The following is a 12,127-nucleotide window of genomic DNA, read 5'->3' on the forward strand; positions in this document are numbered from 1 at the left end:
CAACAAACGCAGAAAGGCTTCCTCCATTAGGGGCTGCTGGATCAAAGCAGGACTATAATTTTCTCAGTGGGTCAAATTCATCGAATGTACTTCCTTTTCAAAAATGATTGCTATTTATTTTTCTAGCAAGATCACGCAGCATCTCCTTTTGCCCGCGTGTTCTTTGTTCTTAAAAGTTATCTAATGGTTTGGCGAGGAATCCTGCAATTTACTTGTCAGGGAAGTGCCACGTTTGAACCACACTCTGGCGGGCTCTGAGACTGAGTTGCTAGTGATTACTATTAGCCCGGCTCCTTTCCAGGGCAGAGCATCGCTTCTGGGACCACTGCTTCTCCCCGAGAAGGCAGTGTTGAGACAGCCTCCCACTGCTCCTTCTCACTGCTCTGGAGAGTGTAAAAACATGCCAACGGTTAACTCAAAATTGAATAGCAATCTTCAGTCTTTGGAGTTCATCAGAGCAGGAGATATCTATTCCTCTCTCATTTTCTACCCCCACCCAGGTCCCACGCAGATGACTGGTTCTGCCTCCTGCCAATATTCTGGTCTCTCCAACTGGCTGTTGGGGCTTCTGGGCACCCACTGGGTGTCATGCCTCCTGCCTCCACCCCTCAACTCTGTTTCTTGTGATAAACATACTCATCCATCCCTATTTCACAGTACTGGGAGGGAGGTAGAAAATTTATACTTGATATTAAAAGGCTTCTGCTCTGTTGTGATGCTGGGAATCAAAGTCAGCCTCCTACAGGCTAGAAGAGGAGGCATTGGTTTGCTTTTAAAACAAAACAAACAAACAAAAAAAACTATCACAGCTATCACCTGGAGACCAGCAGTCTCCCAATCCCCAAAGAACTTCATGACACAATCAGCAATGGTATTAATGGCATCTTTTTATTTTGGGCAGTTGTGACATGCTGGCCCCAGTGGGCACTGTGCAATGGCACAAAATCATGCTTGGGAGACCACAGCCTCAAGAAGAGCTTTCTGTGGGGATCAGAAATGAGGCAAGCTCAGGACACAGTCAAGAGGAAAGGCCCAGCAGCTCCTCAGTAGCCTTGGCTGGGGGATGGGTGCCATCACCCATTTAAGTATGGAGATAAGGTTCAGGACAATCAGCCTGGGGGTGCACAGATAACTGAGCCAGCACCTCCAAGCTAGGGATCCAGTGTCCTTGTAGGAACAAGCTATGAGACTGTCCCTTACAGAGTGGAGCAAAGGTTAATTAAACAAGTCTCAAACTCTGTCCCCACCTAGTTCCTTGCACATGCTGAGGAGAAATGAAGCATTAAGTTGCAAAGAATCTGGGCCAAGGCCCACAATGGAGCTGCCTGCCCTCCTTAGCTGTCTAGCCAAGCCCTTTTTTTGAGACTCTCCAGCAGCTGGTTCTGGCCAGCCCACCACACCCTCTGAGAAGAGACAGAATTCACCTTCCTACCTCGGGCCTCAGGCGTCCACCTTGCCCACCTCCCCTCACCCAAGAGCGGCCCTCAGGGCAGCCTGCAAATCAAACCGGCCAGGGCCATGCAGGAGACAGCCAGGCTGCTTTCATTAAGGAGCCAGAGGCAGCTCCCGGGGCAGCACAGCCTTGATTAAAACCAGACTTTCACAAGTGCCTTCTCTGGGTTCTCAAAGGTCATGGGGTCTGCAAATCTGTGTCACAGCTTCCACAGCTCCCAACGTCAGGGCCCTAAAGGGGTTCCTTCTTCTGTTAAAAGCCGTCAGTGGAAAAAGTGAGAACAGCCACAACATTCCCAACCATCGAAAGAACAAGTTTATTCTCAGCAAATACAGTTCCCACTGCAGGTGTAAGGAGAGGGAAGTTCTATAGGGAGGACCAGACTGGATGGGGAATGAGAATTTTGCAAGAGAGAGAAGGGCAGAACAGGCCAAAGCTAACATCCTGTGTTTTTAAAGACTTCAGAGGAGGCTTAACTCTGCCCCGTTCCCCCATATATATTTTTTCTTTTTGGTTTTTGTTTCTGGAGGGTTTCTCTCTGGCCATCCTAGAGCTAGCTCTGCAGACCAGGCTGGCCTCAAACTCAGAGATACACCTACCTCTGCCTCCCAAGAGCTAGGATTAAAGGTGTGAGCCACTGCTGCCTGGCTTATATTAATTTTTAATCCTGTAACATTTTCTATGACAGCCCTGAGCATCTGCAGATACTAACTAGTATCCAAGCAGAAGAAGGGCTGGCTTCCAACTGATCCCCTTTTAAAGATTAAGGGATAACAACCATATGAAGACAGAGCGAGAGAGGAGCAGGTGGCAGGCAGAACTGAGTGGGCTCTTCAGCTAGCCTTGTACTAAGGTTATCTCGACAATCTGGGGACCTGATGCTGTCAAAAGGGTATTTAAAAGAGGCAGAGGCAGAAGTCAGGCCTGTTGGCTCTGAAGAGGGAGCATCTTTAGAAGTCAGCCTTACCCAGTGGCACCTGGGCCCACGGACCTCTGGACACTTCAGCTCCCTGATGCTGATGGCTGTGCAGCCCGAGTCACGATGTGATGTGCAGAGCAGCCACGGCTGACATCCGACAGCGTACTTCCCCTACTTCCCCTCTGCCTACCTTCACATCAGCACTGGGAGGCCATGCTGCCACTGAAGTGGCCTGTAATGACAGGGCCAGCATCCTTTGGGGTCACCCACAGCTCAGCCCTACTTCTGGTAGGTTAGAGCCCAACAGCAGACTCTAGGGGTCTGTGAGGAAAAGGCACTTTGGGTCACCTGAAAGCCCTTAGGCCCAGGACTGCGCAGGTCAAACTGTCACAAGTCCTCAGGAGAAGCAGGTGTCCAGACAGACACAAGGCCTGAAACACAGACCACATCCAGGACACAGCTGAGTGTTTCAAATTTATTAACGTGATTTCCCAGAAGGTTTACGGCCCAGAAGCACTCAACTGTGTCACCTCCAAACAGGCCTGTGGCCTGGGAGACACCCGATGCTCATCCAAGCTGCCCCAGGAGACTCAAGTTATAGGAACCGAATCCCAGCTCCAAACTGGACGCCATCACAAATCCTAAAAAGAAAGGGAAAGTCAATCACAGCGCTCCCCACATCGTGCCATCGTGAGTTTCCGCTAGCCCCACAGTTCCACCTAGGCTAGTGAGCACTAGCTTTGGAGAAAGGAGAAGAGGGAGCGACAGAGCCTGTAAGACACTGCTGCTCCATCCCACCCAAGGTCCGCCCATCCCCTGGTGTCAGGACAGGAAGGAGAAGCAGGAGGCCTACACGTTGGGGCTGGCCCAGAACACAGGATAATCCTGGGATTCACAATGACCCAGCATCCCAGTCAGCCAGACCTGTTCCTGATCCAGGAAGGAAGATAGAAAGGGTCACCACAGGTGTGCTCTCTGGAGAGTCCCGTGCGGCCTTTCTCATATTGGCACCAAGCACCCAGTTCAGGGTCCTCAAGCCCCCACAATGGACTGTGCAGCAGTCTCTCACTCCCCCGCTGAGGAGCCCTCGGAATTGGGGGAAAGCAGCTCCCATTGAGGCTGAGAATCTGAGCCCAAGTAGCAGTGTTCCTATACCCTCAGCCATGGGCCTAGGCTGCCAGTTCCATAACTTTAGAGTAAGGTCCATAAAAGAGACCATGGCTGCTGTCAATGCTTTAGAGACACCAAGCTCTTCAGAGAACACACAGGCATTCAGAACAGCTCTGCTACCACAACTGTAAACACAGCAAAGATGTTGTGCTGTGACACACACACCACAGAGCAATGCTAGGATGGGTACTCAAGATGCCATCCACAGTCACAAGGCCAGGGCCCGCCAGGCCTCTGCATACCCTGTGGGCCTCCTCAGCCTCTATCTCTGGGCCAAGTGCAGGCAGCCTTCCTGCCCGACTGTGGCAATGCTCACCCCTCATACCAGCCCCAGCAGTGGTCATCAGGAAAGCCCACTGATGCCTGCTCTTAACCCCCAGAGCTCTTCATCCTGGCTGGTGCGCTAAGTGTGGGGGACAGCGCTCGCAGGCCCCAAACAGAGCCCTTGACAGGCAAAGAGGAAGACATCAATGTGGCTGGAGTGAGGGGTGAGGAAGAATAAAGAGGCTAGATTGTCAGCAGCCATTCTCTGAGGCTTCTGCGACCATGTGTACTCTGCCCACCAATACTACACCCCTCCCCGGGACAGCTGTGCCCAGTCAGGATGCCCTTCCCACCCGTGTCCTCAGAAAGTCCAGCAAGGTCCCATCTCGGGGCCTCTTGCCCTCCTTAGCTGCAATGGTGTCCTTCCTGCAGCTCAATGAGCAGCTGGAGCAGCCCTGACTCACTGCTGGCTCCCACAGACCTAGCCTGGGGAGTCCTGCTGTGATAGAACTCTAAGGGTCCCGGAGAAGACAGCACCATAAATCATTCAGGATGGCAGTCAAAACACTTCAAACTGTCTCCCTTTGTAAAGGCCTCAACTGCCAATTTCAGAGCACCTGGCTTAATGCTGGGGGCAGGGCTACAGACAACTGTCCACCCGCCAACTGCCTAATTTTAGAAACTAGATGAAACTGAGGTCATTTCCCTCAAATGTTACCAAATTCCACCCTTGCCAACAACGCTGCAAGCCAAACACACCAGGGAATGGTATTTCCATGTTCAAGGCTGACTCCAAACTTCACTGCCCACAGCAAACAGCTGCTGCCATCCAGGCAAACAGTTGTAACAGCCTGAGCCAGGACCTCCCCCACTGCAGCAGCCGACTGCTTCTTCATGGAGGCTATATTCTGGACTAATCTTTGAAACATGGTCTCAGGTTTAACTAAGAGAGGCACAGTTGAGGGGTCTTGAGCTGTAAAGAGCACAAACTAATAAAGGGCCAATTAGTAAAGAGGCTCAAAAGCAAAGCAATTGCTTGGCGCACACTGCCTCCCTGTGGCTGCTGTCAGTATTACAGCAGCATGGGTCACAAAGGCCGAAGCACTAAAAGCAAAAACCGCAGTGCCCACTATAGCCCACCACACTCTCAAAGCAGGTGAACTGGTCCAGAGCACACCTGAGAAGCAACTCCTGAATTCTGGCTCTGACTTGGCACCGACCTGCAATCACAATGATTACTGCAGGGCTTCCCAGGGACATGGGCCTTGCAGCTAGCTGGCTACAGCTACAGCTCCACCTCATGGAAGGCTGTACAGAGCAGTTAATTCCATGCTGAAGACCGAGGCAGCTGCTGAGGAGCTACCTACTATGCACCAGGGACCTAGGAGCATTAGCCCCTTCTCACACTGCGCTGACAGCAGCAACTGTGGCCATGTCAAACTGCAGGCAGCAGGCATGGTGTAAACAGGACACACCACCCAAGGACAAGAAGGGCAGCGGTCTCGGGAGTCACAGCCACCACATCCAGACCACACAACAGCAGAGCAGGAAACATCACCTTCCATTATCTGGCTAGCAAAAGAGACCCAGAGTAGCTAAGTAACCTAGTCCAGACCTACCACAATGCAGGGTGGCACCTGGCATGTGGCCCTGGGGAGAAATCCAGATTGGATAAAGTTCTAATCCCCTCACTCAAGCATTTGTATCGTCTCCCTGTGAGACTGCCTGTCAGGAAGGTGCCCTAGACAGGAACTTCCCACCAGCACCTGTCTTGACTTCTGACCCCAGAGCCTTGTCATTCAAGCTTCCTATGTATAATAATCCCTGAGTCTCCAGACACTTGCACAATGCCCACAAGATAATACAAGAGATGGAGTAACTTCTACAACCCTAGCAGCACTTGACCAAATTCGTGTAACACAGCCACTGCTCCACATCCATGGGTGGAGTCCTCCAGCCCATGGCTAGGCTGCGGTGGCACAGGGAAGCCCTCTCTACTGCACACTTCCAGTAAGCAGAGTCAATACTTCCCCCTGGTTAGCTGCTCAGAGGAGCAGAGCGCACACTGGCCAGGAAACAGAAGCAGTAGTGGTCCAGGGAAGTGCTAGGCATCCCTTTCCCCCCTCAGCTATAGTCAACTTTAGCTAACTATTCAATATCTCTTCAAGTCCCCGACCTTAAAGCCACTGAAGTGAGCAGCCCAGTGCAAACCGCAACTCCCCAGAGCTGACACAGCCCACGCACCTGTCGCCCGTCTGCACGCCCATAGGAATGCAGTAGTTCAGCTCCAAACGAGCGATGTTGCCGAGCCGGAGGACGATGCCCGCTCCATAGGACCAGCGGATGCATTCAGCCAGCTTCCGGATGTGGGCTTTGGGGCCCTCGCCTGAAACAGCAAGGGTGATGTGTGGCTCCCTACCCAGAAGGGCCCCTTAAAGCTGGGCCGAGCTACTGGAACTTGGTATAGGATTGGGTATCTGCTTCCCACTCTCCCAGAACAAGCTGAGTGTCAACTCGCTGAGTCTGGCTATCCTGAACCCTCTGCCTAAAAATGCTCTCCCAGCAAAGCAGCTGGGAGGCCCCATGCCCTACCTCAGAGAGGGCTCGAGGCTCCCTAATTGTTCAGCTCCCTCTGGGAGCACCTCTGAGCTCTGGGCCCTAATGACACCCGAGAGCACTTGAAGCTCGTTTGTAGAGTAAGAAGCAGCCCCTCACACCCCCCCCCCTTACACAATGGCATCAGGGAAGGCACCACCCCGCACCATAAGGACTTACAGCCGGGGCAGACTCACCATAGTTGAGGTTGCACAAGTTGCCCGCATTGAGGAAAAAGTGGGTTCTGAAAAGCTCTCCAAAGCCACCTTGGCCTGGTCGGAAGGGCAACGGGGTGTAGAGGTGCAGGCCCCCGGCCCAGTATGCCTCCCCTCCCAGGTAGTCTCCTAAGGAGGGAGAATAGAATCTGCTGACTCAGCACTGTGGGTTCCTGCTTTCAGTTCTGCTCCACAAACCAGACGTGCCCCGCCTCCCTCCTTTCCGGTGTCCTTCCATACTCACACAGCTGAGGGGGCAGAGCACTGCCAAAGAACAAGGCTGCCCTGTGCTCTGTCCACAGTGCCTGCAGCGCTCCTCCTCCTAAAGCGGCCCCACCGAGCCTCGGCATCTTCCACCAGCACTATTCTCTTTATCTGGCATGTTTGGACAGTGTCCAAGCCCAGCCTGCTGGTGAGGCCAGAACCCAGGCTTTTGCCCCAAAACCCGTGGTTTCAACGTTGGCAGGCTGTCCCTTTCTGGAGTCAGTCCTCGGCTAAGCTATCCAGGAAAGGACACCTGCTGGGCTGACTTTCCACCGGCCAGGGAAGTGTCTGGACTCCATGGGCCCACATCTGAGCCTTGGTAAGTTCTCCCCACGTGTGCCTCGCCCTCCATTTCTCTTGTTACTTTCATGGCTCTTTTGAGCTCTGTGGTTCCTTGCTTTGGGGCTCTTGACATTGTGACAGAAAAGCTTCAATTCTCTTAATTTCATGTTGGTCACCACAGGGAGGGAATGTACAAAAGCAGAGAAGCAAGGGTGCCTGGGAGACCTTTACTACAGTGTGTTCAGCTGTGGGGAATACTGCCGGGGAGACGTTGGGGAACCCAGGGGATTCCAGCTGACCAGCACCCATAAAAGTAGCCAATTACCCTCTAGTGTATTCCAAATGCATATAGTTGTCATATGTCTTTTTGAAAATGTGTATAAAGGCTGCAGAGATGGCTCAGCTGTTAAAGGATAGGCTCAAAACCAAAAATAAAAAAAAATGTGTATGAGAGCCAGATATGGTAGTACATCTTTAATCCCAGCACTCAGGAAGCAGAGGCAGGTGGATCTCTGTGAGTTTGAGGTCAGCCTGGTCTACAGAGTGAGTTCCAGGACAGCCATAACTATATAGTGAGACCCTATCTCAAAACAAAACAAAAGTATGTATATGTTTGTCGTCAGCATGTATGTCTACACCATAGGTGTGCAGTGCCTGCAGACACCAAAGGAGAGCACCAGATCCCCAGAACTGGAGTTACAGAGGGTTGTGAGCCATCAGGTGGGTACCAGAAACCCAGGTCCTCTGGAAGAATAGTAAGTCCAGTGCTCTTTCACGACTGAGCTATCTCTACAGCCTTTGTGTGTCATTTTACACCTAAAACAAAACAGGGCCAAATTTAATCTACCTCTCCATCTGTGGCTCCTTCATTTCCTAATTTTTGGATTGTCTTTAACTCCATCTGTGGCTCCTTCATTTCCTAATTTTTGGATTGTCTTTAACTCCGAGAGATGTGAGCAAATGTGCATGTGTATAAACGCAGGTGCTGTCAGGACAGCTTCTGTCCTGGATTCCAGTACCAGTGGACAGCGCTACTGTCAGTTTAAAACAGACGACAAACCTCAGGAAAATCACCTTACTCACAGCCACAGATCTACATTGCTTCTACCTGGTTAAGACATTATTCGGGAAACAGTCAATGCCAGAAGTGGCAGTGTATGCCTCTGCAGCCCCTGGGAGCAAAGGCATAGGAGACAAGGCCTGCTGAGTCTTCTGAAAGGGGCTGTGTCCTAGGACACAGGGCTACTTGGATAGCTGGTTTGAGCAGAGGTCACCCCAGAGAACAGGACTGGCCAGGCTGCTGGAAATGCTCTTATCCTTAGACTCAACAGGAAGTCCTGATGCTCGCACTGTTGCAAACTGGTATTTCCACTGCTATGGCCCCCCAGAAGGCCCATACAGAAGGAAAGAACTGCATGTCTTCAAGTTTAAACTCACTGACCTTCGCTCTGGGGTCCAATGCTGTGCATGCTAAATCCTCGGACACTTGTGGGACCGCCCAGGTAAAACCTGCAGTAAAGTGACAGGTGTCAGATCATTAGGTGAAGACCCATAAGACCCACAGCAAGTGAGAAAGCAGCAGGGTCACAGCTGGTTCTGGGGAATGACATTGTCTCTACACAGCAGAACATTAGGAGAGGGTGGAAAAGATGCAAGTGAACATGATACCTATCAAAATCGACCCGACACCGAACAGCAGCTCACGCTAGGGATATGAGCAATAAGACACAACAGAGCCACATGGGGGAAGGTGAGCAAAGAGGACCATCCACCCTTATAAAGGATGGGCAGCTGTCTAAGAGACCCACCACAAAGTTCCCTACCAACCAGGCTTCCTACGTGGCAGACATCCCCAGCCGTATTAGGTTGAGAAGGTAGAGTCCACATCACTTAACAGTATGGCACACCACGAGAGGGGCCAGATGATACCAGAGGGAAACAGACCACATAAGCATTACTCTGGTTTTCTACAGTGAACTGTACTATGTTCTAACTGTCAATGATAGAACCCAGGGTCTCCCCAAACGTTAGTCAAGTTCCTTATTGCCACAATGACCTGAGTTCCTACAATGCCTTTTAATTAGGGGAGGGTGTTCTAATTTTTAAGGTATTTCTATATCTATCTATCCATATCTCTCTATATCTATATCTATAAAGATATATTTTAGAGAAGGTCTTGCTATGTAGCCCTCACAGCCTCAAACTTAAGAGACGCACTTGACTCTGCTCTCCCAAGTACTGGGATGGAAAATGCCCAGTTAGTACTAATGTTCAGTGATCAACCATGTGCAAAGCTGTTCTGTGCCCTAGGAAGAGTGGTCCAAGGGGCCGCGACAGTGCACAGGGAGCAAGGGTCTAGTTTTCCTGCCCCACACAAGTCGCTCTGACTGACATGAGGTCCACAGATGCTTTCACTGTCTGGTTGCTAAGCTTTCCTGAACAGTTTGCTGATATTAAAAATGCAGACAAATGGCAAACGCTGTGCTTGGGTGATTCTAAAAAATATTTTTTATGTGCTTTGCCTGCATGTCTGTCTGCATAGTACATGTATGGCTGGTGGCTGAGGAGACAGGAAGAGGGTGTGTGATCTCCTGGAACTGGAGTTACAGACATTGTAACCTCCCTGTAAGTACTAGACAAATCCCTGGAACCCACATGAAGAGCCAGATGAATAATGAGCAAATGCAATGTCAGTACTTCTGCAGTGAGATGGGAGATGGGGAGAGAGTCATGTGGAAGGTTGGAGCAGCCAGACTGGTGTTTGCAGCACAGTAGCAAAACCAAGAGACCCTGACTAAAAACAATGGGGAAGGTGATAATCAACTCTTGAAGTCTGTCTTCTGACCCTCCCCACCACATGAACCGCGGCATATCTGAACCTGCGCACACACGCAGACGTGCACACACACAGAGAAAATGTTACTTATAAAGCCATTTCATGACTCAGTGGACAATCACTCTATGATCTCTCTATAACATTTAACAAAAGAGAACACAAGTTGCATATAAAATACAGTGTCTTCACAGCTCACTCTGCACAACATATAAACACACTCCTAATTGACCAGGGTTAAGGCAGGCTTATCCTCTAGGAGGACGAGCAGTACTTTCGCAAATGTGCCTTTATTTTCACTTCTACAAGTGCTAATCAAATTCTTTCATCATAATAAAAAAAGAGGAAATTTATTTATTTATTTACATATTGGTTTTTAAGACAAGGTTTCTCTGTGTAGCCCTGGCTGTCCTGGAACTCACTCTGTAGACCAGGCTGGCCTCAAACTCAGAGATCCACCTGCCTCAAGGCATGTGCTACCACGCCAGGCTGAGAAAAAATTTAATTCAATAAAGTGTCCCAACAGAAAACAAGCAGCACTTGTTTTTTAAAGTACTGAGTACTTCAAAATCGGTTTCCACATCAAAACCAAGAGCAATCTACTGTAAAAAAAGAAAGACAATCCGAAGTCCAGAGGAACATGGGAGCCTCTGCTGGCACTGACCTGTCAGCGATGCTGGATGGCTTATCACCGATGGGCACCAACATTCCGCCCCAGAGAGACGTGGAAAATACCTGTGCGAAGCAAACAGTGTTTCTTTCTGTCCCATGAGCACCAGCAGGGGCTGCTCTACTCTGAATACCCTTGGCATGCAGAGCAGAGCAGAGCAGGGACACAGGGGACCAGGGCTTGTGAGTTTGAAGAACTCAGAGTCATATTTACATTCCAACAGAGTCATACAGAGTGCAGCAGGGCTTGGCTTGTGTTCCAGTCAGGACAGGACCCTCTTACATGAGAAGTCATACCCACAGGACAACCTGATAGAGGAGGGTAGCCAGGACCCTTCCTACATCTGCTCAGACCCCAGATGTGAGGGGACTGAGGCATGCAACTCCTCGGGCTGGAGGTCTATACAGGCTAGGATGCTCCTGTAATCATACAGTGTAAAGATGTACGGGAGAGTCTCGCTCTCCCAGGAGCAGCACCACCCAGTAAGGGGCCTCAGTGACACACTCTTTAAATCTTGTAGGTCATCCCCAGTACTCATGGTGTTGGACTGGCCAGGGCCTCTGCTCATCTTGGGTCCTTTGCCTGTCCTGTCCTTGCTGACCCAACACAGCTTAGATGGTCTTCTTCTGGATGCCTCAGTGGGAAGGACTACAGATACAGAGTAGAGGAGTGCACAGCTGAACCACACACAAGACAGCACCCACATGGCGACAGGATGAAATCTCCCAACTTCACCACTGTCTGATGGCACACTCATATGCCCATCTGTTGGTAAGGCATTCTGGAAGCCACACAAGCTACACCACACTGACTAAAGGCACCTTTGTGGTAGACTTTGAAAGGGTAAGGGAAAGTGCTCCAGTCTGATGAAGGCTGGTCAGGCTGAGCTAGCTGTTCAGGTTACCTCACTTGAGACATTTTCAACAGTAGGTTTGTTGGGAAGTGACACCATCAGGAAATAAGCCAAGAAGCACGGATGCTCCACTGACATTTCCAACCAGTGGGAGCCAAACAGTGATGACACTGCTGGCTGCATGGGGACCAGGCCCTGACCTGTTCACGGAGAAGCTGCTTCCACTCCTGGTCCTTCTCTGGGCTGAGGCCTGCCTCTGCTGCCTGGAGACCTCAGGGCCTCAGCAGACTCCCAGACCTGCCTACAGCCCTTCCTGTACATACCACTACCTCTGCCTGGAAGGCAGCTTGCTGGGCTCCCAAGAAGAGCAGACCCCTACTTTCCTTCTTTCCATCTCTGCATGGGCTCCTACTCAGAGGCATCTATACTCCACATTCCTACCCGCAGACAAGGTCCCAGTTCCTTCCTGCCAGAGCCAAAGATCCCGAGTCCTCTACCCTCCTCCTATCTAGCCTTCTGTCCATCTACTCATCCTTCTACCTATCTTCTATCTATATATTCTCTTACCCACCCATTTGTGTGCCCATCCATCTATCATCCATCCATCCA

General features: G+C 50.7%; 1 protein-coding gene across 2 annotated transcripts in view; it reads right to left on the bottom strand.

Moving 5' to 3' along the window:
* Positions 1-1,759: 1,759 nt before the first annotated feature.
* Positions 1,760-12,127, bottom strand: part of Samm50 (SAMM50 sorting and assembly machinery component) — a 26,027-nt gene continuing 15,659 nt past the window's right edge. Inside the window, exons 11-16 of one of the 2 annotated variants that reach the window (XR_003377493.1) lie at positions 10,660-10,730; positions 8,604-8,671; positions 6,599-6,745; positions 6,051-6,192; positions 2,721-3,013; positions 1,760-2,604 (exon numbers count right to left, since the gene is read on the bottom strand). Coding sequence is in view for 1 of the 2 variants with exons in the window: in XM_005354424.3 (XP_005354481.1) it covers positions 2,968-3,013; positions 6,051-6,192; positions 6,599-6,745; positions 8,604-8,671; positions 10,660-10,730 (474 nt within the window). In the remaining variant the exon portion in view is untranslated. Of the gene's footprint in view, positions 3,014-6,050; positions 6,193-6,598; positions 6,746-8,603; positions 8,672-10,659; positions 10,731-12,127 lie in introns of both variants that reach the window. The other variant, XM_005354424.3, reaches the window with a different exon arrangement.

Source organism: Microtus ochrogaster, chromosome 15 (genome assembly GCF_000317375.1).
Source record: "Microtus ochrogaster isolate Prairie Vole_2 chromosome 15, MicOch1.0, whole genome shotgun sequence".
Taxonomy (NCBI): domain Eukaryota; kingdom Metazoa; phylum Chordata; class Mammalia; order Rodentia; family Cricetidae; genus Microtus; species Microtus ochrogaster.